The sequence below is a fragment of the Neodiprion fabricii genome, chromosome 3 (assembly GCF_021155785.1).
Source record: "Neodiprion fabricii isolate iyNeoFabr1 chromosome 3, iyNeoFabr1.1, whole genome shotgun sequence".
Classification (NCBI taxonomy): Eukaryota; Metazoa; Arthropoda; class Insecta; order Hymenoptera; family Diprionidae; genus Neodiprion; species Neodiprion fabricii.
Window position 1 is genome coordinate 30,254,616 of NC_060241.1, and position 23,245 is coordinate 30,277,860.

Consider the following 23,245-nt stretch of genomic DNA (forward strand, 5'->3'; position numbering starts at 1 on the left):
TTTCGTAGCATTTTAGAGCGGCCTCAATATATTTTTTTGTTTCATGACCATAGGAGACAAACCGTCGAGGTGTTCATTTGTTGGTTTTATTAATAATCATACTTTAATCCTGGTATCATTTAGCATAGTTATGCTTCGAATTTTTAGTATGGTATAACTGTTTTATCCGCAGAAAATTTAAACTTAATTTTTTTTACAAGAACGGCCAATTATACCATGTAGGAACTATGTCGATAACAATAGTTACTTGGATTATATAAATAGTTTTATTCTCATATGTTAAGCCTACGTGTACAGGTTCGAGCCATAGGTTTCAACCCAAGAAAGATAGTATTCGATTTTTTTCAAATAAAGTTTCAACTTATTTCGAGGTATTTCCGTTGCAGAAATTGCACCATGATCAGGAAATCGTTTGGAGAATTCCTTGCTGGTGCATTTGGGAGTGTCCTTTGGTTTGCTTGGCACCGTACATTTTGAAAAAAGTTTGTGTAGGTCAGAAAAGGCCGCTTTCACATAGAAATACTTGTTTGAATCTTCAGGTCCTTGCAGAATACAAGTGCATGCATTCTTTGTCGCCGATATGTTTTCCGGGTCAGCGACGAGCGTACGACACTGGGTATCAACAAAAATATTGTTTTTTTATGTGAAGAAGCAAAATGCATCGGATGTCACTCATATATCAATAATGCCTTTCAACTGTTCAAGCGATTTCCTCAAAATTATACTTCGTGTAGTGAAAGAAACATTTTAAACGCATTGCTAAGACAAAACCATAACGTCCGTTACTTGAAAATTGTCGGAATAAAGCTGTAATTTCACCAATGACATTTAGCTAAGTTACATTATAACTAAACATGAGGACGAAAAATTGATACTCACATTCATTGCCTGTTGGGAAACAGATTCAATGGCTAGATCAGCTTTAATGAAAACTTCATTTTCTCTGAGATTATTGGAAAGTTCTGTAAGTATAGATATTGCTTCCCTAGGAAAATTGTGATGGTCACCATTGAAATATAAAGCGGTAAAAGCGTAAGCGTGCAGGACGTTCAATACGTTATTTTTCACACATTCAGCTGGTGGTACTTTCTAAACAAACAATTTTACACATGGTTAGAGTGAAATAAATTTTAATATAGTTACGCATATTAAATGATACTCAGTAGAATAAATGAATTTTTTCTCAGAAAGCTTGTTTTGAAGGAATTCTATAACTGTAGGCTATACTAGTATATATAAACAGCAAATTACCGATATCTCATTATAGTGTTTGATATTTTTTATCCGTGGGCAGTTTTGTTGGTAATCAAATGCCTTGCTTGTTTTACTCAGATCTTCCACTAGTTTCGCGTTTGCTCGGTAAGACCACCAAGGCTTCCATGGAGGTAACAGTTTCTCCATCTCACCATTGCATAGTAAAGTTTCAAATTCTTGTTTCTCACCGTCGGTCAAAGCAGCCCAGACAGAATCAGCGTCATCCAAATCAATATTTCGTAAACGATCAGACAAATCTGGCACCTAGAGGAAAATTTGTCTATAATAATACAGTTAAACTTGAAACCACATGTGTCGCAATTTAAATTAAATTCAAATCAGGTAATAAAGTAAGCTATGACTTACTTCGTCATCGTCGTCAGAGTCCAATTGTTGGTGCGCTAGCTCCTCCATGTCTTCCATGTCATTCGCGTGTTCCTCGTGCATTCTCTGCAAAATTTCCAGCATCTTTCTCCTGGTTTCCGGGTCTTTTTCATTGAATTTTAATTCCTCCTCAACACAACCTCTGTAGAAGCTCTCTGAACATTCCGAATGTTTGTCAGATTTGTAACAAACGACGGAACAATATTCTATACCACACCTGGGGCACAGATATTTGTGCACATTGTGATCGCATCTGTAAAAGAATTCTTATTGCTTAAATACCTTCAACGTTTAGCTAATGTGTATGAATAATAAACAAAGCTCAAATTCAGCGTGTGGGCAATACTTACATTTTACATAATTTGATGTAGTTTTCTTTCGATGAGTTGCTCTCCATTTTATTGTTTTCAAATTAGATATTCGTACTATCTCCGTATTATGAGTTGTTGTTAGTCTATTCTGGTCCGTTTAATTGCCAGTTTGTTCCGCACTTACGAACAATCGTGTTGTACTAGGTTAGGATAGGTTAGGCTAGACCATGTCTTCCATGTCGTGTTGAGTCACATGTGTCTGTTCTGCCGCGCTAATCTCTAATTTGAAATGACGTCTAATCGACTGCTTCGGTATACACCTGCGCAATAGCCCGAAGTGCTAGAGATTAGTGAGGAAATCAGAATATCCATTTTTTTGTGCAAATATTTTAAATGTATCATGATTGCTGTGCTTTGATAGTAATTGCAATCGGACCCATAACATTTGTGAGAAATTAATCGAATGTTTTATAATAATCGCAAGAAGGTCTTGAGATGCTTTTAACGATATGCACACTAGATTACCAAAAATTTACTATTACATGTTCGCAGATTATTTTGATTGATATTCCCAAAACTGACAATGTCCGGGGGAGTCTATATTTTGAATACTTATAATTACTTCAACATCGGTTAAAATTAGTCACAAAGGTTTCTGTGGATTTTTCCCAAAGCCTAGACATCGCAGGTTTCAAACGTGGTGTAAAATAAAAAATTGGGCTCTGCTAGAAGCGTGCAAATTTTCTGAGAACAGTATGATAGGTGTATGTGTATGCATTGGTCAGTTCGTGATTGTGAAAAATTAAATTTTCAATAATTCAGTTTCTATGACTAGATCTCTACACATATGTATGCGTCGGCCTCCCGTGAGATACAGATCACAGTGATACATTGTAGGGATGTATTTATTAAATGATTGAATAACATGAGTATTAATTGTTGTATTTAAAAATCAAATTGTATTGCAAATTTATTTATAAAATTCAACAAATGCCTGATTTCACATCCAAATGTATATAGCAGCCATTTTGTCATGTAAATCCAGGCAACTTAAGTAATTAAAATGCCAGTGGCAGTCATTTACAATTAATCAGATCTCCTTAAATTCAGGTTTTTGTTTAGTATAATAAAACAATACATATTAATACCAAATCACAAGTTTTCGATAAAATTATTCTATCATTATACTTCTACGTTGAAGTAATACATTTTTTTTTTTGCAAACAATAAAGACCAGTATGATAAAAATCATACTCTGATTGGATTGAAAGTCTCATAGATCTAGTACAATAAAGATAGAGAACGATTAAGGGCGTATATGAGTAAAAAATGGTGAGATAAATCGTATGTCAGGTTCATGGTATAAAATATGCTAGTCCAATTATTTTGTGAAGTTATATATGTTTATCAATACCTCACAAGGAACAGATATTCAATTTCACAAATCATGGTCACCTACACTCTGTTCCAAGTATTCAAAATACAATTGCGTTTTCTTAGTAACAACAACATTGCACACATGATCTAACATCTCAATATACGAGTGCTTCTGCTTGCGTGTCAATGTTGTTCTCAGACCTAGGGATGACTGTGTTAGCAGGAACAGAACAGCAGACAAGGCAAGCACCACAAGAAATATGTTCCATTGTTGACTTGCAGGGACAATCGACCATAAGATCCTTACAGGACTCTAAGAGAAAAAAAAGAAAAGCGTATTAAGAACTGATTAAGATTTTTAATGCATAATTATGAATTAAATTTCAGACTTTTTAAGGCTAACCGATAACTGAACAATTAGAAACATATTTACTAATGATTAGATGTATTATACCGTAGATATTTACCAAATATTTGTGTAGTATATACGTAAACTCCTCGCCAAATACCGAGTGCATAAAGTCTGTTCCCAGACCAGATATTACGAGGTGTAAGCACAGCACGAGCGGTATGATAGCAGCAGCGCCTCCCATCATTGCAGTGCGTAAAATAGTCTTATAATTGTAGTTTTTATCAGCTTCATCTTTGGAAAGTCCTTGACGAATTAGGGTTTTAATATCATTGCAATCTTTTTCCAACGTGTTCAAGGTATTCTGTATAGTTCTATTTATTGTCTTTTCAATATCACGACAGGTTTCTTCAATTTGATTAGTACATTTAGAAGGCTTGTTCAATTCTGGTATAAAAATTGTCGGCATATCAAAACCTGTTCGGTTCAATCCTGGTCTCTTACAAAGCTCTTGAACTATCTGCATCATTACTCTGAAATTCGAAAAATTATTATTAAATAAAGGTAGCAACAGCATGTCTACAAATACTATCAAATTTTCTAATCTTCTATCTACTGATATGTAATTAATTAATTTTGTTCCAAACGACTGAAATCTATTGATATTCAGAGCTAGAAAGCTATTCATGTAGTTTAGATTATAATGATTATTTTTTTTTTTTTCGATGTTACATACCTTTGTCTGTCCGACTCGTTTCCAGCATCGTCTGCCTTGGATAAGTAAAACCTCATTTTCTCGGCATTCGTTGAATTCAGTTTTTCGACTAAATTCAAGGTTCTCTTGCACAGTGCTTGGCCAATTGGGTCAAAAAATACAAATATCAAGTCTGCCATGCTACCAAGCCACAAAACTGCTTCGTTCACATCGAACAGGTACTGCATGTCACCATCGACCAATCCTGGAGTATCCACGAATGTAACCAGACTAAATTTCTTCTTATTAGAAGTTGAAATTTCAGTTGACAAGAAGTCCATGACTCCTGTAACATAAATCGAAAGTAATAAGAATTTGATTGAAATAAATTGGAAAATCATCATCGCTGTACGTAATATATTTGACACTTATAATTATGCTAATAATAACAGCAAGGTATCTGAGGTGCGTTGGCGATGATGGTATATAACCACAATGTTGCCCTTCACTAGGCAGCTTGCATTTAAAATAGCAAAGTGCCCGATGATGAGCCGCACTGTAGTTAATTTCGTATGACAGATATCTCCAATGCTTTACGCTTCAGATTACAGTTGAGTGTTGATCGTCCTAAGAAATATATCTACTTGTACAGATTATATTCAGTCTCCATGGCTCCTCCATTCTTCGTTGTTTTAAACTAAATGTTTAAGTAGAATATACAGTAACTATAAATTATGCAAGACTCGATAAATCTCCAAGTGGAATGAAAATTATTTAAATTTATAGTATTTCATACCATTTCAAGTAATCCCAGTGACAGTGAGATGGTTAGTGTATGTTTCTACTTCCATTATCCTTTGCCAATGTTTACACGAAAGGATTTTAGCTTTTTTGTACCTCAACGCAGCACTTCAAAGCTGAGCTAAGAGAGATCTACTCAGTTTCGACGACAGTACGAATATGAGAACTTTGTGTAAAACGAACCAATTTATAAGGGAATCTCTGCTCCACCCACAGGAAATTGTGGGACCGAGTTTAACCAAGGCAAGGAAACAGGAAGGGGCGGTGATCACACAACCCGAGATACCAGGAGCTTAGCTGAGTTCTCCCAACTCAGAGCGCACAATGTATTCTTTTTTTTCATAACTTGTTTGTTTATTTGCTCTTTACAAGTTTCTAAAAAAATATCATTCAACTGAATTAAATATTTTTATATTATAAATATGAAAGCGTTTTGATATTTACGACCATACGGTAAGTTTGGAATATAAATTGTAAAATTTATTTTAAATTTCATGTTACCATTTATTTAATTTTATTCAAACGGTGCTAATTATTTCTTAAATAAGTAATTACTGAAGATTCAGAAACGTCACCAAGATAACAGATCGTTAGTTATACAACAGAACCATGTTACTATTATTAACTTACTTCTTAAATCCGTTGAGAAAATAGGAAAAAAAAGTCAACAGAGTAATTCGCGTCAATTTTTCTCATGATCAAATCTAATCCTCACGGATCCATTGATATTTTTCGTACATCGTTGTCTCAAGTCCAAAAGGCACTCGTAGTTTTATCTTGAACCATTAGTTATTTTCGATTTTCATTTACCTTACAAATTTACATTAATATCGATATTAAAAAAAGTGTCGCAAGAACTATATTGTGTCGCCACAGTTTCAATTAATTTTCGTTTTCACTAAACTGTATTAATTTCTTTTTATTGACAATAAAAGGAATAGAAAACAAATTACTACCTCTTTTGAATAAGGTAGAAATTTCAAAATGGCCATGGAGAAAGAATGACTGGAAAAATGTTCATTAAACACAAGACAACCGGAGTTAAATGTCGATTGAGTTGACAGGGCATATCCCTTGTATTTATTTTGGTTTGATTAAATCGATTAATTCGGAACTTCAAGCAAGCAAGAAAACGTTGTAGATAAATGAACCAGATATGGAAGAAATGATAACTTGACAGCTGTGTAACGATAGAATCAACTTTATCATATCTAAAGTTGAGAATTTCTACAAGAACGGTTAGATGTGCTAAGAAAAATTTAAGCACATACCCGAAATTTGTTGGAGAGGCTTAAAGTGTGGATAAAGATGTAACGTTGCATTTCCCATCAACGATTCTCGCCTTTTGCCTGATGTCACGAGGCAAATACCTTGCGTCTCAATTGCGACCCCAGTTTTTTGCACATGTTCTTCGACATACCTAAATTGAAATAATATTGTGATTAATTTGGACTTAGTACTTGTGGGAAGGGGGGAAAGTTTTAAAATATGAGGAGTCAAAATATTGGCCGTAAATATTCGAAAGCAGTCGTAAGTGTTGCTGTACATTAGAAAGCTCCATAGGATGAAATACGATACAAATTGGTTTGAAATATTTTGCAATGTCATTTGATTTTTTCAAATTCTATTGGTGATACATATTTTAGGAATTGTTAAGGCACTTTGGAAACAGGTGGAGCCATCCTTTTTGAATCAAAAATTCAAATCATAGTCAAGTTTAATAATAAATAGCCTTGCCATTTTTCAAGACTTGTGTGTAAGGTCTGCTGCACTATAATATCAACCACGTTCTACGTACGTTGCAACGTCTTTGTTTTGTTGCTATTGAAGAAGACCCGGAAATTTTAAATAAAAACGACCAGTGTAGCGATAAATATTTGGTGGGAAAATCGATTGCGATTCTTTATACAATTAAGTTAACGATGGTCAACGTAGTAAATGAACAAAGGGAATTGATTCAACAACGTTACAAACGGTGTGAGAATAAAATATAGCGGTAATTATTTCCTGCGAAATATTATACATCGGTGGAATAATAACAGCGTGCAAAACGCTGATTCGGCTAGTGGAACAGACTTGTTATCTTCAATGCGTGCAACGTACGCCACATTGGCATTTTTATCGCTGCGGTTGAACTACCGAGCGGGAAACGGGAAACATGCGGCGTATTTCGTAATCTTACATCTTTACTTGTATAAATAATGTTAAATAAAGTAAACTCCGCTTTGAATGCGTTTATTGTGAATTGCATGATTTACGTACGGAGAGCGTATATCGTGTGATCGTGGGTTTCGGATCTCCAATAATCGTATTACGATATTGACTTTACTAGTGATCTGTACGGATGTGAAACCATTCGGTAGAAAAATCGCGATGAATGATACTTTTTTTTTCTGCTGCCCCGTGATTTTCTCAAATATTATTGATTGAGAAATGCTCAGCGTCTTAGAAAGTTACTAATATGAGATCCGTTTACATCGGTGGAGATTTATGAGCTACTTGCTCGTTGAATAAAAAAAAAGTACAGTTTGATATCAACAGGTCATTGAATTATTTTCATTAGTGATTTAAGTAAATCATATACATAAGAATGAAATTCGGCGGGTGGGAATGCGGTACCATAAGGACGGAACTTTTTCGTGACACGAGGGAGAAACGTCACAACCCTGCATGAAATGCCGTACAGAGACTGATAAATTCGTATTAGATGCGGATTCAAAAATCGTATTTGCCGTAAGGTTCTGAACTGGGATCTTTGACAAACTTTGATGATTCTAATATGGATTTATCGATTCTGTCTGGTATGTTTAACAGGGAAGGCCTGAATTTATCACATTGAAATTAATAAAGTTATCGTAACGATTCATGCTGAGGAAAAACCGTTACTTCACGATCTTGGAATTGTCTGAAATTCAGTAAGCCGTAATAAAACGGAACACACTCATACTTCGAAATCTTAGTTCCTGCAAATTGCTCTCCAGCTGCAGTTATTATAATTGATAATTACAGAAGAAGTTCTGGCCTCTGTAGTGACGGCTGATTGGAATATGACGAATAATTCGACAATGTGGAGAATAGTTTATATCAATATATTATATCGCTATATTATTTATGACATGACAGTTATCGTGATCGTGAAGCCGTTATAGTTTAAAAAATAAATTACGGTCACATTGCAGCGCAAAATTACGTTTGTTTATCTATACCATAACTATCCGTCAGCGGGCTTAAAATAACATACACCCGTATCTGTTGTAAAAACATGAACTTGTCAACACCGTATTAGGCACTTCTTGTGAATTTAAAACTACTACCTTCAGAGGATTCGGAGTACGCGAGTTCGCTTCGTAGTCATTTCCGATTACTCAACCGCACTGTTAAAAGTGAAAAAATTTTTAAAATCCAACGTTTTATTTAAATTTTTTCCTACTGTCAAAGTCACCACAAACTGGTCTCATTCATTTCCGACGTCAAGTATAACGGCGTAGTTGTGGCTTTATTGTGAGTACAGTATATTGCATCCACGACAACTGATATTTATAGTGGTTTGAATGGTTGAAACCGTTCAAACTGACATTCCTGTATTCTCAAACACATTTGACACGTATAATGCGATACCTTGCACAAAGTGAAGTGAAATACTGCACATTTACTTCGGCATTATTCATTGTTAATGTAAATAGCTGCTTGCGTAAGGGTGAAAATACTAAGTACCAGACATGCATGCATTACCTGCAGTTGCAAAGGTATAAATAGGTACGCGGTACGTGAAATCGAGAATTGAACCGGGAACAAAGGGAGAAAATATGTGACAAGGCATGACTGATTAGCATTTGGAGAAGGGTTCCCATGAAGATCCTCAGTAACGACGGTTTCTTGCGCCACCAGATGTGGGCAACCTTTTCGAGCCGACTATAAGCTGCAGCGTGCAGGCTCTTCTTTCTCTCGCATATAGTAATATACCTTACACGGAGCGTCGTGGTCGTGTCGTAAATCCCGGCTAGACCCAAGGGAAACGGTTTATTTTTTTGAAAAATCCCAAAGGTACCTACTAGCCCCCAGCCACTCCATCCAGTTTCCAACTTGCATGGCTCGACACCGTTGACCCACATGTTGAGACTCGAGAACGCTCGAGTCGATGGGGTTGAGAGCTGCTCACCTCATAGTCATGATCACACCGTCATTGCGATCACAGGATCATGATCGCAAGATATCCGAGGTGTTACATCAAAAGCGCAACTCGTTTAGATATCGTCCGTTAACTAGCCAATTAGTTAGCGAATACACCTACTAAAACCGGTGCAAGTAAACGTAACATGAAAAATCCAACTAACTCTTAAGCGTGCCGATGAAGGCATACAAAGATGTCGAAATAACCATTAGCATCGGTGGTTTGGAGCCGTACTTATTCAGAGTTTCCTAATTTTAATGTTCAACAGTAGTATGTAGACATGCAACGTGTGTAACTCGTTGTAAGCTTCGTTCTTAACCGAATTTCTGATGTAGTTAAAGGAGTTCTATTAACTTTCCAAGAGGCGGGTAATAGCACGACATATCTATGCAGCGAAGGACATAAATAAACCAGTGTCCGGCAGTTGGAGAGAAATTTACAATGTTAATGCTGACTTGTAGAAGTGATGAAGAAACAACGTGTAGCGCTGTCGTTGCAGTTTATACCCAAAACGAGTAGGAAGTTTTAAAAAAAGACAAGAAAAAATGTTTAGATCACGCAGTCTCCCTTCGCCTTATGCCGAACCACCGTTTGGCCATTCCGTTCATAAGGCGGGAAGGCCCGCGATGGTCTATTCAGTGCGTTCTATAGAAATTTTCAAAATTGAACAGTTAGTCTACGTGTATCTATGTGTGTGTGTGTGTAATATAATCTCATCGAAGAAGCCTTTGTACGGATCCCACGGTACGAACATCAGCGATGCGAAAATTCACGTAACTCGCAATCGGTATACCGCTTTTATTATACGTCTGCACATCAATGCTTCTTTGTACGTATGTACATAAAGTTGCCAGCAAACTTTAGGTAAAGCTATCAAAAACCGATTATCCAAATGCGTTTTCTAGTCGCACTGATCATTTCGTCTTATAGATATACGACGTAATTTCAGCCTGCACATTTTGGCAAAGCTTTACGGTACAGTTTCATCAAAATGATCATCATCACTCCTTTATGCAATAGTAAATAGAAAGCAGAATATTCATCAGATTTTCAAATCATAAAATTAGCTAGCTGGAAACACGAAGAGCCTTCTAATTACTAATAAAATTGTCGATAAAATTCTACAGCCATAATAGCGTCACAATGTTGCAATAGGAAAGGAATGCATGAGCATGATGTATGTAATTCCGCAGAAAAAACACAGTCGATGAAGTACGGCGTGCGTAAAATTCTTCGATAAGACTAGGGCAGTCTTATTATTAGATGTCCCGGATTATAACGAATTATGGAGCAATTGCAGGAGTTCCCAATTATTATCGGTCGATTTGACAGGAGGACGACTTGGCGTTGACTGGCAAATGGTTTGAGAGCTGAAATATTTCGTCTCCAAGCGCTTGTTAGTGAATCTCATTTCCCTGAAGTGTATGAACTGGAAAGTTATAGTGACGGCAAGAGGAATAAAAAAAAAAAAAAACTCGGAGTTGCTTTTTCGTCAGAAAATAAATAGAAATTCGAAATAGAAACGTGAATACTGCAACCACGACAAGAAACAACGAAAAATTCGTTACGACATTGGGAGCGGTGAAGAAATGCATTTAATTAATATATTAGGAAAACGGCTTGATTAACATAGTAACAGAAATAACGCAGCAAAGTGTACGAACAATCCGTTTTGAACCTTGACGCTGAGGTTGATCGCAGTATTTTTTGCGTATAAATTGACGAATGAATTATTCACGTATTCTCAATACATTGGCAAGGTATTATTATCGTTCATCGCACATGTGTTACACATACCTGCAGTCTACACTCGCGTTTCTCGACTTTAACGACTCTCCGGGTTTGCGCGCAGTTTCCGTTCGCTTATGCGAAAATGTGTAAAGATAAATGTTTTTTCGAGGTTTTCGAACTCGGGAGATCGAGAGTGACTAGCCGATCGTTCGATAAAAATTGACCGGTGCAGCACACGGCGTGACAGTCACGAATGTTTTTTCAACACATTCATATACATATCTATTTATGCCACAGAATGTTTTTCCGCGTGAATCATGCATTACACATGAGGTTACATAGCCTTTTGCATTCGGAGCTGAAAATATCGACTGTAAGCTCGCCTTTTTTATCATCGATGCAGCCGAGTCAGGATTATTGAAACTTGACGTAATATTTACATAAAAGTGTAACGAAATAACTAAGTATAAAATCTATGCAGTGACAGATGATTTTGCAGCAATCGGGGTTCCGTGTACTTGCTGAAACACTGCTCTAAAATTATGCGAACAATTCTGGTGTAACACAGTAGGTATACCATATTATACGTAACACATAAGCTGTGGGTAGTTCTCTTTCATATCCCGGCTTTACCCGCATGTGTTTCTTACTTCAATGTGTACGCAGGAAAGTTTGGTGGGCGCTGTACGACTTACATCCGTCCGTGATCAAGATTACATCGCGAGCTTTAAGGTGATTGTATTTCTATACGTATTATACGTCGGTATGCCTACCCGCTGCGTTACCGCAAATCAAAGTTTCCAAGTAAAATAACATAATTCATAATAGCTAAGCAGGCGTAAAAGTGAAAAAAGAGTAAAGGGATAAGGAAAAAGGGCGGTCAAGAAGATAAAGTGTATAATACATGTTGGTTTACAGATGTAATCGCACGCAGTGCGGTCACTTACTTTGAAAGATTGAGTCACTGCGTAAGCTCGGCAAAACCGCACTCAAAAATCACAAGTTCTCCCTACCCGGCAAGCAGCAGATGCGGTGTGCCGGGGCACCGCAAACGAGGACGACTTGTGCACTAGAATTTTGATAACCCTTGGAGACTTTCGTCGATTCGGCATGATTGGTTGGCGAGTTGTTGAAAAGTAAAAAAAAGTAATAAAAAAATAATATACACACGTATATATATGTATGTATGGATATGTATATTACAGTCGAGACAAACGACAAAAATTCCTCGGATATTCAGAATCGCACCGATTCTGCTGCAGGACTGCGCAACCGCAAACGACTCGGATGGTGTTCAAGATAAAACTGAGTTGAATCTCCTGGCCCTGGAGCGGGATCGGGGGCGAGACAAACGCTGCGCAAAGCACGTGGTGATGTCGTATACGCGTATGTATGCATGTATACACATCTACATGTATGCTCTCTGTGCCCTATTCTAGTGCAGATGTGGATGGGGGTAGAGGTAGGGGAGGGGCAAGGGGCCGCTTACCTTCGCGCGCTTTTCAAGGGCCCCCGTAAAGAGGATGTTAACGTTATACGTTATATGTAGATGTAATATACGTGCGTACAAGTTGTACAAATATACGATGATTTTCAGGCCCCCGCGGCGACGCTTTTTACACGGAGAATTCAACGACTTGTCGACTGCAAGTTTAATATACGCCTATAACACATGCGGTACAGTCCATACATGTACGAATTCGTACGTAACTCGGGGTCCTCGGGATCGGCTTCGACGCAGGAGTGCAATGGATAGTTTTTTTCTACCTGATGCGTCGCAAACGTGCATGAGAAGTTGCGCATAAAGCAGGTGTCTAAGCCCAGGAGAATCACGTTTTCTCAGTATTTTCACATATTACACAAAGTTGAATCGAGAAGCTTATTTTATGCATCATATCATTCGAGAGCCGGTGCCGCGATACAATGGATACCAGCACTACGATTTCGTCTAATATTATATATATACATACTTAATATATTGTGTACGTTACTCCGTAAATGTCGCAGAGCTGCGGTGAACAAAGTTCTGAGATCCGATAGCGTTATATTGTACCTATAATACCTAGAATAAGTTCAATTTATACATGAGATTTTGTGTAACAAGCCCATTGCCAGGATATCCTGGTCCAGTTTAATAAGATTTAATGATAAGGTAAAAAAATAGTATATCGTGGATACGGTTGATTGCATGTAGTTTATTCGTAAACGACAATATAGTGGCAGATAAATGCCAGCGGATGTGAGATATCCACGGACTGAAGATAAGACGAAAATTTTCGGGGTCGTATTCATAATATTGTACATGAATATATGCATGGAAGGTCCAACCTACTCGTTAATATAATCTCAGTCGGAATTCTATGAACCGTTTGGCACTTTATCTCGATCACTCATACCTACTGCATCGGGCATATAATGAGTAACAGTCGAGATTATACGGGGTACATGATATAAACGAATGCTACGAATGACAAATTACAGCAAGAATACATCTGCAGATATATCTGCTCCTGCAACATATACCCTGATCCTTACCTACCTACACTTTTGAGTTTCACACAAGTAGAGTTTATCCCATTCTCTAACTTTACAATTTCAATGTACATCTGCGGCTTACGTAGGCTTACTTTTCTAACAACCGCTGGCTAATTGTAAGAACTACAAGGACATTTCCGGTGACTAACCGGAAGTATTATAAGGAATTAATTTGGAAAATAGATATGATGAGAAAAGAATATAAGTGCTTATTAAAGACGACACGGTGTTTCGTTCTATCTTCTCGATATATTTAATTTGCGCATATAAATGGCTTGAAGGCACCAAGTCTACGATTAGAGGCGAAGACGAGCGGTAACAATGACCGTTGAAATCGAACCTCTCGGATCGTGGTCTGGAAGCTGGATGGAGCAGGTTTAATTGTAAGTGAAAAATACCGTCGGACGATAGATGGAGAGGGTGGGATAGGGTCAGAGGGCAGTGTCCCTAACCGCGAGAGCGTGTAGACGAGAGACAACGCATTTGCATTTCCTGTTTGATGAATATGGTAAAACACTGTATGAGTAACGTTTTGCGCTGTATCTGCAGATAGCTGCATTCCGTCTAGCCTCAGCTGCAGTGTCTCGAATGAGGTGATAAACGCGTTCGTTAGAACTCTATGAGTGTGTAAACGACAGTTCATTCTGTATAAACGGGTACAAAAGTTTTCCGTTTTTACCGAAGATAAATGTAGCTAAGATTGGCAAAGTAGTAGCGGTTTTCTAAAATATTATATATTATATGAATAGTGTATACATGTAAAAGTAACAATGCTTGGAACGTATAATTGTAACCGTTTCTCGCGGTCTTACCAAGCAACAATCTAATGCGGAAATGTGTCGCCCGATACGAAAACCACAATCCCTATATCTACCCTGCTGCAGGATAGACGGTAGTTTGGAAAAAGAAATTATCAACTTAATACGTGCACGCAAAGACTACGCGTTTGAATAAATATTTTTACGTCGTTGAGTAAACGATTGACGCCCCGTTTCTTTCGACAATATCGATGCGGAGAGGCCGAAGTGCGCTATTAAACCGAACGTTTATCGTAGCAGCTGTTTCTTACAGGTCCGTGTTCAAGTCCTTACATTATAATTAGACCGTGAAATATAAGGAAAAAAATAAAATAAATAATCCAAGGTTTTCTCCTTAAGTACTAATCACTCTCTAGGAATGTCGCACGTGTGAGGTGCGAGTCATGTTGTAAAATTGCGCGAACGACGACAAAGCTCGGATTATTCATGTCAAGTTTAACTAAAGTGTACGCAAATTTTGAACGCTTAAAAATTATCCGACGTTTAAAAGTTTTCCGATTTCTTTACGTACCGGCGATACGTAATTTACGAGTATTACGTTTGGAAATGAATTTCGGTTGGATGTCGTTACATCGCCGAGTCACAATGTTGGAATGCACATTCGGTGAACTCGTCAGACTCGTTTTATCTTCAGTCGCGGATTAACATGATCGTGAATATGATCGTAATTTTTTTTTCGTAAACCAACTTATAGCGCTCGCGGTAACAATTGACCTCGACCGATATCGTTACAGATTAAATGCGGCAATTAGGTACGTGCCTAATTGTACGACGCGTTACTTTTACGGTCCTCAATGCTGCATTCTGTTACATATTTGGCTGTTGCGCCACATTCATTTGACAAGAATGCATGTTGGCCACCTTTTTCAATTCTGATCGCTTGCCCTGATTTTCCAACAATTTTATAATCGCAAAATGATTGAAATTAATTTACATTCTCTCATTCTTTCTTCTTCATCACCTCGACAATGTTTATGTACTACGAAACATGAAAAATAAAATATGGCCAAACTTCCAAGGAATAAAGAATAATATCTCCAATACATTTCCCAACGGTATAATTGTATTCATCGTGTTCTTTTAATATTTTCTTTGAAATACATTTTACTTCTTTGCTAATAGTCATACTCCCCCTCTAAGGTACCAACTTGCTAATAGGATTACATTAGAATGTTTCGGAAGTCGCAGATGTTTTCTAATCCGTTGAGACGGTTTAAACTGACTTAGGATAACGGAGGAAGGCCTGTAGTAGACAAATTCGAGGGACTACCAAAGCTGTTGAGTGTATGATGGGATAAGGCCAGAAAAGGGATGCATACACTTGACTAAAGCAAAAAACTGGTATAGCATCTGGGACTCGGGCCATAACTAAAAATACTAACTAAAGGCAGCAGGACACAAAAAGTGTTTACACTTTTCATGTGTAGAAATTTTTCTATACGTGTAAAGAGAATTTTAAGAGTGTTTGCTGGCGAGTTAGGTAAAGATGCACAGCCACTGTTTATGCTATTTGTGCTACAGTCAAGGTTAAAAAACAAAATGTCTCATCAAGTGCAATAAATTACCATCTGTTACAGCAATCATATCATGATCAGTTACTTAATAAAAAATCATTGTAACTGAAAGACTTACTGTGGAAGACAATAAAAACTATTATCATGCAGGTAAAAAGACATTTGGAGTCAAATTCCTTGTTCATAACAATTACGTTAAATATTTAGTTTTTTGCTGTTACGAAAATGATAATGATTGCTTCATAATTTAATACTGTATAATAAACAATTTTTGAATAAGGCCTATAACTTTCACTCACCAGTTGATGAATGATGATTTTCCAGCAGAATGATTACCGATTAATAGAATTATTATTTTCTTCCTTGGGGCAAGTAATTTCAACCCAAATTGACTTGCAATATGAATGAGACCTGCAGGTATAAAAAGGAGAGATAGTCGAATGAGTATTTGCAAAACTTTCAATACCAGAGCTTGTAGAGCCAGGATGAAACACTTAGACTGTCCCTTATGGTCGGATGGTGAGGTTTTTACACTTTTAAGAATATGAAGTTACGATTTCATATAGCATATATCATTCACTATTTCTGAAGCACATTTTTTACCTTTTTCCGGCTCTATGTAGAGGTTGTGACATTCTTTAAGAATCTTTTCATTCACGCTTAGCTTGTCATTTTGAAGTGGATTGGCTATTTCCGGCGAATTGGTCTTTGACATGGCTGAAAGTTACCAATAAGACAGGGTCAATAATAACGAATTTCACAACTACCTTTCATTTCGTATAGTTTTAATTGGATACATGGACATAAGATGAATGGTATCTTAAAATAATACAATAATAATTGTAATGAATTGGCAATTCGTTGCAATTTGTTTCTTAGCTCTAGTTTATGCAACGGGACGAACAGTTCAAAGAATGTTTAAAATCTAGAAACAAGTCAACATTAAATGTTGTGCGCATAATTATTTTCAATAAGAAACGTATACATTTAAATACACAGAATACAAATTGGAAGATTGGTGTGCGCTCTGTCTTATTTTACTAACATCGATTATCGTATTAGATAAAATAAGTAATGATCAGTAAAGAAGGTTCATGATAAGACCGTGGGGATTCTAACCTCAAGGGTTCCATTTCTTTCACAGAAATGCTGAGACATAAGAAGACAATGTCAACTAGTGAGATATAGTGCCAATTGTTTAGCAGCTTAAATAAGGATCTACGCTATTTCTTGTCATTTGAAAAACTTACTTTTTCCGTACCCGAATAAGCAATCATAAAAAACAACACGCAAAGCAGGTAGCCGTGAGAATCCTGGCGGCTAGCGGCTAAAGGCTCGAACTCTATTGTGACACCCGGATCGGCAGTACCGACTGTCACCGCAAGGGAGCACGTCAGTGCTCAAGGCGGTGGCTACAACCAGCAGCAGCGGAGTCGGCGGAAACAGACGTTGACCGTGAAAACTGATTTCATCGACGCCATTAGATAAACAAAGGCTACAGCTGTAGCACGTGGTTAAAAGTTCAGACAAAAGTGATCGTTGGGCTGTAATAGTTTTAGGACATTGAATAAATATATAATATTTATACGTAACTAGGTATTCGTCGTTGGTGTGTGTGTAACCCCGCCAAACACAATCCCTACACTATTTTACAAACCAATCACACAGCCGTGTGTTCAACCATAATTAACAATGAGATGCATTCTTAGAGGTATGTATGTACGAACATGAGTGCTATTTGCGAATCGCTGCTTGTTTTATTGGATGAAAAAATGTTTTTCTTTTTGTAAGTTATTCGCTAAAGTTACAATATTTTTATAGGTATGTAAAAAGCAGAGTCGCTAGTTCAAAACACGCGCGTATCATAGTCACACGACCGGTTTGTTTGAATTTATAACACGTAGCGCCGTCTAGCATCAGTCGGCTTTAAGTTAATCTGCAAAATGAAGTTCCGCGAAAGTAAACCTGGGTAGTTGAATCGTCTTCGATACGTAATCTAAATCTAGTATGTAAAATTACACTTCAATGGTAATAAGGTGCATACTACATCGTATTTTTATGCATTTTTCATTTCAAAAACTCTAGAAAACCAAACCAATTTTGTTCACAAAACGTTATCACCAGGAAACTCGTACGATTTCAGTAGGCATAACCTAACCCATCCAATTTTATATTATTCTAGATGCTTTGCTCCAAAATATTGCAAAGAAATTGCAACGCTACCTCCGTCAGTTTCATTTTGAAGGCTAAGTACTCACGACGCAGTCAAAAGAATACAAGTACATACAAGGTCGTTAAATCCAACAACGAACCGCTCGAAGGTAAAGGGCTTGTTTATCTTTGCTCCTTATTCATGCATTGTCGCTTTCCTTAGAAAAAGAGGCTAATATTATTCTATATTTGGCAATATGACCTCAGCTGGCCTTATGTTAAATACATATATTTAGTCAGAATCGATTGATGATTTGGCAATTTGGTTCCTTGGTTCATTTCGTCTTATCTTAGAAATATTTATATTTGATGAAGCATTGAGAGAATGATGCAATAGGAAAATATTTGAGGTTATTAATTAAAGTATTTAAGATCAAGCGTTGATATGTTAATTGAGAATAGTTTAACTTTTGATTACACCTGACATTCATCAGTTCACATCATATTCAGCAATCATCGGTTCAGTAGAATTACAATTTATTTTTATTTTGTTCATAGTTGGAAAATGAATTTAATGTCAAAGTTTAACTGTCAAGAACTAATTTTATAGTTGTATGTTGTTTGCAAAAACCAGGGATATATGAAGATTGACTAGTAAAAGTGCAATCATGATTCAGTATGTATTGATCAAGGGTTTACGTACATTATTTACCATAAAATGATGCAGCATAGATGAAATGAGTGAATCTATTATTTATACGTTGCAATGAACTGTTAGATAAATTTAGTATCAGATATGATTAGAACTTTTTTGGAAGTACTGATATTACGTAAATATTGCTCGGACTGAGTGGATGAAACAATTAAAAATAAGAATGATCAGGTATAATAATTTATTCAGCTCAGTAAGTTGTTAAGACTAATTTTAATGCTGCTCCATTATTCTACATTTGAAAAAAAACTCAAAATTTGCGTCTTTTTTAGATGTGGAAAACACTGTATTTGGGGCAAATCCCAACTGGGAGTTATTGGCGCCAAGGGGCTTCCGATTTTATTTACCTGGCAGTGTTGGTCCTGGCTGGTTAGATGCTTCGACAACAGCTCAGGTGGAAACGCGTTCAATAGTGTTAGATGATGAGAATAGCATTGAGAATTTGATGGAAGCAGCCAATACTTTTCCGCAACACTCAGATACGTATGAATCTGTACCGAAAAAATCTGACGATACTTTACTTGAATCTAGTCGACCCGTTTTACATTGTGTGGCTCAAGAATGCCCAGTATTGTTAAGAAAAGGTATAACCGAGTTATTCCCCGGATGTATGGAGATAAACTCGCCACAGTTAACGATAATGACCATCAGTCAAAAACCAAATCTTGAAACAATGAGGTGGAGCAAAGAAGTTGAAACTGAAAAGTTAGCGAAATATGTAAGTATAATACAGCCAATACTTCTTCCCGAACACCACCCTGCCAATCATATTCACTTTCATCAATTTCATAATATCTCTTTTTTCCTTACATTTTTCTACAGTTCCTTCTTGCAGCGTCTGATATCTGTACTAAGCTCAAAATGGTTGGCTACTGGGCTGATTTTATAAATCCATTCAGTGGACAGCCGTTCTTGAACCCGCATAAAAATGGTACTCTTTATAAAACAGATGAGCGTTTCAGATGCCTTGGATTTAAAATTGAACAGAAAAGATTCTGCAAGGTCATCTCAATTGACAGTGATCAAACGAATTTTATCGGTGAGTGGGTTGTGTAGACTCCATCAATTTGAACAAAACTGTCTTTAATCAGATCCATGTATGAAGGCAGCATAGAAAACTGGCAGCAGATACAGTATTTAATAAATAATTGACGTTCAATTATGTTTCAGGGAGTCTTTATACAACGGCACCCCCCAGCACGGAGTTTTTAAAGGAACTTGTGAATGATCTAAACGAGCAATGACATGTCTCAAGTCGTGTTAGCAGAAATTGTCAATTCAATGTCGCTGATTAGTTGTTGAATTAAGATAAACAGAAAGAGAAGAAAAATTCGTTTTCCGTTATACCAACTAGTGTTGATTAATTTTATTGACTTCTTATTACCGGTTCAATTCATACTTATGTTCGTATGAAGTAAAACGTAGTTAAAAAACAACCTACAATTAAAGGCAGCCTACTAGCCGAAAATTGACTAATAGATAATGATATCTGATTGTGAAGCTAAGACATTTAGGGCAGAGACGTGCAGTACCGATCAGCCTTTGGTATCGACTAAAGTTGTTGGGTCTGTCAGAGGGAAGCGACAACTAGCTTTGACCGATACTGTAGGCTGGTCGGTACTGCGTGACTCTTCCCTATTCCAACGGATACCTTGAATCGAAATCAGAGTATGTACGTATGTATCTTCACGTTAAATTAGGAACGTTTTCAATAAGCATTGAAAGAACTAAACTATACAGTTTTTCGAATAAACATTAAATTCGAAGATTAGTGAAAAATATGTACTACAGGATTGTTTAATGAAAATAAATTCGCTGGATTACGAATTTTAAATCCCCGTGTAGCCTTTTTCTTGAAATTCTTAACAAACCCGTATTGCACTGGCCAAATTATTTGCCTTTGGGCATCAACCGTTTTTCGACTCATTTGAAGTATAAAGTTTGAAGTATTACACCGAGCTGGTTTTCTTGATTACGAAGGTAGTTTTTAGTTGAAGTATGACTGAAAAAAAAAGATACTTGAAAGTAGCGAGAAAGAGAGGAAGAAACACACAGATAATAAAGCAATTTACAGTGGTAGATTATAATACAACGCAGCATATACAAATATCTTGTTTCTGCCATTAGGTATAGAGATGTATGTAAATACAATGCACTTTTGAGTGTGAAATGATTAATGACACATTACACATGAATTACACAATGAAGTACAGGTAACTAGGATTCATATGTATACTATAGTATAAATATAGGTATGTATAATAGGTAAGCGGATATACAATAGTGTAGGAAGTACAGCAAAGAAATTAAATAGATTTGAGTTATATTTATATCTGACGTACAAAGTGTTCTGGAAAAAAGGATGCCGTTTTTGACTCTTCAAATTGATCAATATCAATATTATTATTATCATTATTATTATTACTACAAATATTTAATCTGATGGCGAGTATAAAAGAATGCTTGACGCGCTGTACACAGATTTTTACAAGCCCAACTCCCTTCGTTCCTGTATGTATGCACTTAAAAAACATCACTTGTCTAGTATCTAAAACATACCGTACCGTATTCTTTGAACGATAGTATATTCGCAGTGTCAATTCTTCAGCATTTCATTACACATTTATTACGCGGTCAAGGATAGAAGAAAATTCACATGTGTAAGTTTGACAATAATTATTAACCAAAATAATCATTTCTTTACATTATTCGCTGGAAGAATGATATATCCTATATGTATGAGACAAGTGGCAATTAATTGGCTAATGATAGACAATCGGATAGGTTATATCAGTAGGCAATTTGTTCTCACAGAATTAGTAAGCTACTAATTAGTAAGCTATGGATTTTCTGCAATCTGCATACAAAATATCAATGAATCCTACTTGCTGACGGGCATAATATGCGTTATAGTCATTGGAGTAATTTGAACTCTGCAGACTGAAAGTGAAGTATTCAATTCCCGATGATAAAAAACATATCTAGGTATAGATGAAATTATCCAAGTTTGTGAATATTGCTTCTCGTGAATAATATTAAATGTGAATTGAAAATATTGCATAAATCTTGAATGTAATGCGAACACGTTCGTGCATTAAGCTAATTATTGGAAAATTCAATTAACTGCCGGAAGAAAATGCCGATGGGCATACAAATAGTTGGTGGTAGCTGTGGAGGACGTGAAATTGGTCTCTCTAATTAGGTACAATAGTTTAATTATTACAAATGCTTTGGTAATTCACCCGCAGACAGTGGGATACATACATTTCTCGTCAAACAGGCGACTGTACTTGCCTGTGTCACGGTTAGATATAATACAAAAATTAATTAGCATATTGTGAGATACGACCGTTCATTATTATTACCGGTCTGGTTATTATTATATTACACTTTTGCTGCACCGCCTTCAATAGACATTTATCATTGATTTATTTTTTAAATAAATAAACAAGTATGGGTACACAGGAATATCGTAGATATAGTACAAATACGATACATTTAGTTTATTTGAATATTTATATATATGAGAAATTTGATTGGTTTTCTTGATTCGATATAATTACAGTAATATGATTATTTATTATAATATAATATACAGCGAACATCGATATTTAAAAAAATGCCTATTCGCTAGGCTATGGTCCGCAAATATCTGTTTCTTACACATATACGATGTTATCACACTATACGATCTTATCACACTATACAATTATTGTATATTTATTTTACAGGTGTAAATTAATTTATTCGTTAATTTGTAATCAAAGACATTATGGTTGTCTGCAAGGGCTCTGGAATACGCTTTTTTTCATAGTCTCGAAACTTTTCAGGCTCCTTCGTGTTTCTGTCAGCCTGAATAAAATTCGCCCCCACTGCGTTTCGGTGTGGGTACAAGTCTTTTCTATCCGTACGTATACCTATATGTACACAGGCACACACACACATGTATATGTATATTCGATTTTAATAGGTGTACGGTATTGTACTGTAATGGAGTACAGATTGTAATAAATGCTTCATTTTATGGTGGAAATTTTATGATAAATACGACACGAGTCATTATTCATTGCTTTTCTTCCTCGTCGATATATAATTGTAGTTTACAATCGATTTTTTAATTGGATAATCTCAATTTTCCTCATCAATCAACATGTATTATTCATATTCCATGATCCAGTCATTCCTTTATCGTGGTAATGCCGCTAATCTTCAACCGAAATTATTCAATTTTCCATTTTATTGCTTATTTCAATTTGTTTTAACAAACCGGAGCTGAATGCGGTATAATTGCGAATATCGGAAGGAATTTATTGCGCAAGAAAAATAATTATGCTAATACAGAAATGAGAAAAAAGAATAAAATATAATTCGTGGACCGCAGCTGTGTACAGATGGATAAAATTCCGCGCAACGTTGGTCAAATCAAAATTTGAAGCAGTCCAT

The 23,245-nt window shown here is 36.3% G+C and overlaps 3 protein-coding genes and 1 long non-coding RNA gene across 6 annotated transcripts; 2 read left to right on the forward strand and 2 right to left on the reverse strand.

The window, feature by feature from the left end:
• Positions 1 to 247: 247 nt before the first annotated feature.
• Positions 248 to 2,216, reverse strand: LOC124178192 (zinc finger HIT domain-containing protein 2). Of its 2 annotated transcripts, none has more exons than XM_046561418.1 (5): positions 1,989 to 2,216; positions 1,621 to 1,891; positions 1,252 to 1,518; positions 880 to 1,089; positions 248 to 612 (listed from the first exon to the last, which is right to left on the reverse strand). In XM_046561418.1, the coding sequence occupies exons 1-5, from the start codon at positions 2,033 to 2,035 to the stop codon at positions 286 to 288; spliced, it is 1,122 nt and encodes a 373-aa protein (XP_046417374.1). In that variant the 5' UTR covers positions 2,036 to 2,216; the 3' UTR covers positions 248 to 285. The 2 variants fall into 2 exon arrangements, with proteins under 2 accessions (XP_046417374.1, XP_046417375.1); XM_046561419.1 differs by having other exon boundaries at positions 1,621 to 1,911.
• A 620-nt stretch (positions 2,217 to 2,836) lies between these two features.
• Positions 2,837 to 17,274, reverse strand: LOC124177139 (EH domain-containing protein 3-like). Its single transcript, XM_046559187.1, has 7 exons — positions 17,190 to 17,274; positions 16,543 to 16,656; positions 16,239 to 16,350; positions 6,442 to 6,590; positions 4,412 to 4,715; positions 3,794 to 4,208; positions 2,837 to 3,639 (listed from the first exon to the last, which is right to left on the reverse strand). Exons 2-7 carry the CDS (start codon positions 16,652 to 16,654, stop codon positions 3,388 to 3,390), a joined length of 1,344 nt encoding a protein of 447 aa, XP_046415143.1. The 5' UTR covers positions 16,655 to 16,656; positions 17,190 to 17,274; the 3' UTR covers positions 2,837 to 3,387.
• On the forward strand, positions 11,995 to 13,023 carry LOC124177140. The gene is made up of 3 exons (XR_006869533.1): positions 11,995 to 12,208; positions 12,278 to 12,458; positions 12,670 to 13,023. It is a non-coding gene; the product is annotated as an uncharacterized LOC124177140 (long non-coding RNA).
• A 577-nt stretch (positions 17,275 to 17,851) lies between the features above and the next one.
• LOC124177142 (cobalamin trafficking protein CblD) lies at positions 17,852 to 20,636 on the forward strand. Of its 2 annotated transcripts, none has more exons than XM_046559190.1 (5): positions 17,852 to 17,944; positions 18,122 to 18,260; positions 19,075 to 19,520; positions 19,625 to 19,841; positions 19,973 to 20,636. In XM_046559190.1, exons 2-5 carry the CDS (start codon positions 18,122 to 18,124, stop codon positions 20,044 to 20,046), a joined length of 876 nt encoding a protein of 291 aa, XP_046415146.1. In that variant the 5' UTR covers positions 17,852 to 17,944; the 3' UTR covers positions 20,047 to 20,636. The 2 variants fall into 2 exon arrangements, with proteins under 2 accessions (XP_046415146.1, XP_046415145.1); XM_046559189.1 differs by having other exon boundaries at positions 17,865 to 17,975.
• Positions 20,637 to 23,245: the final 2,609 nt, after the last annotated feature.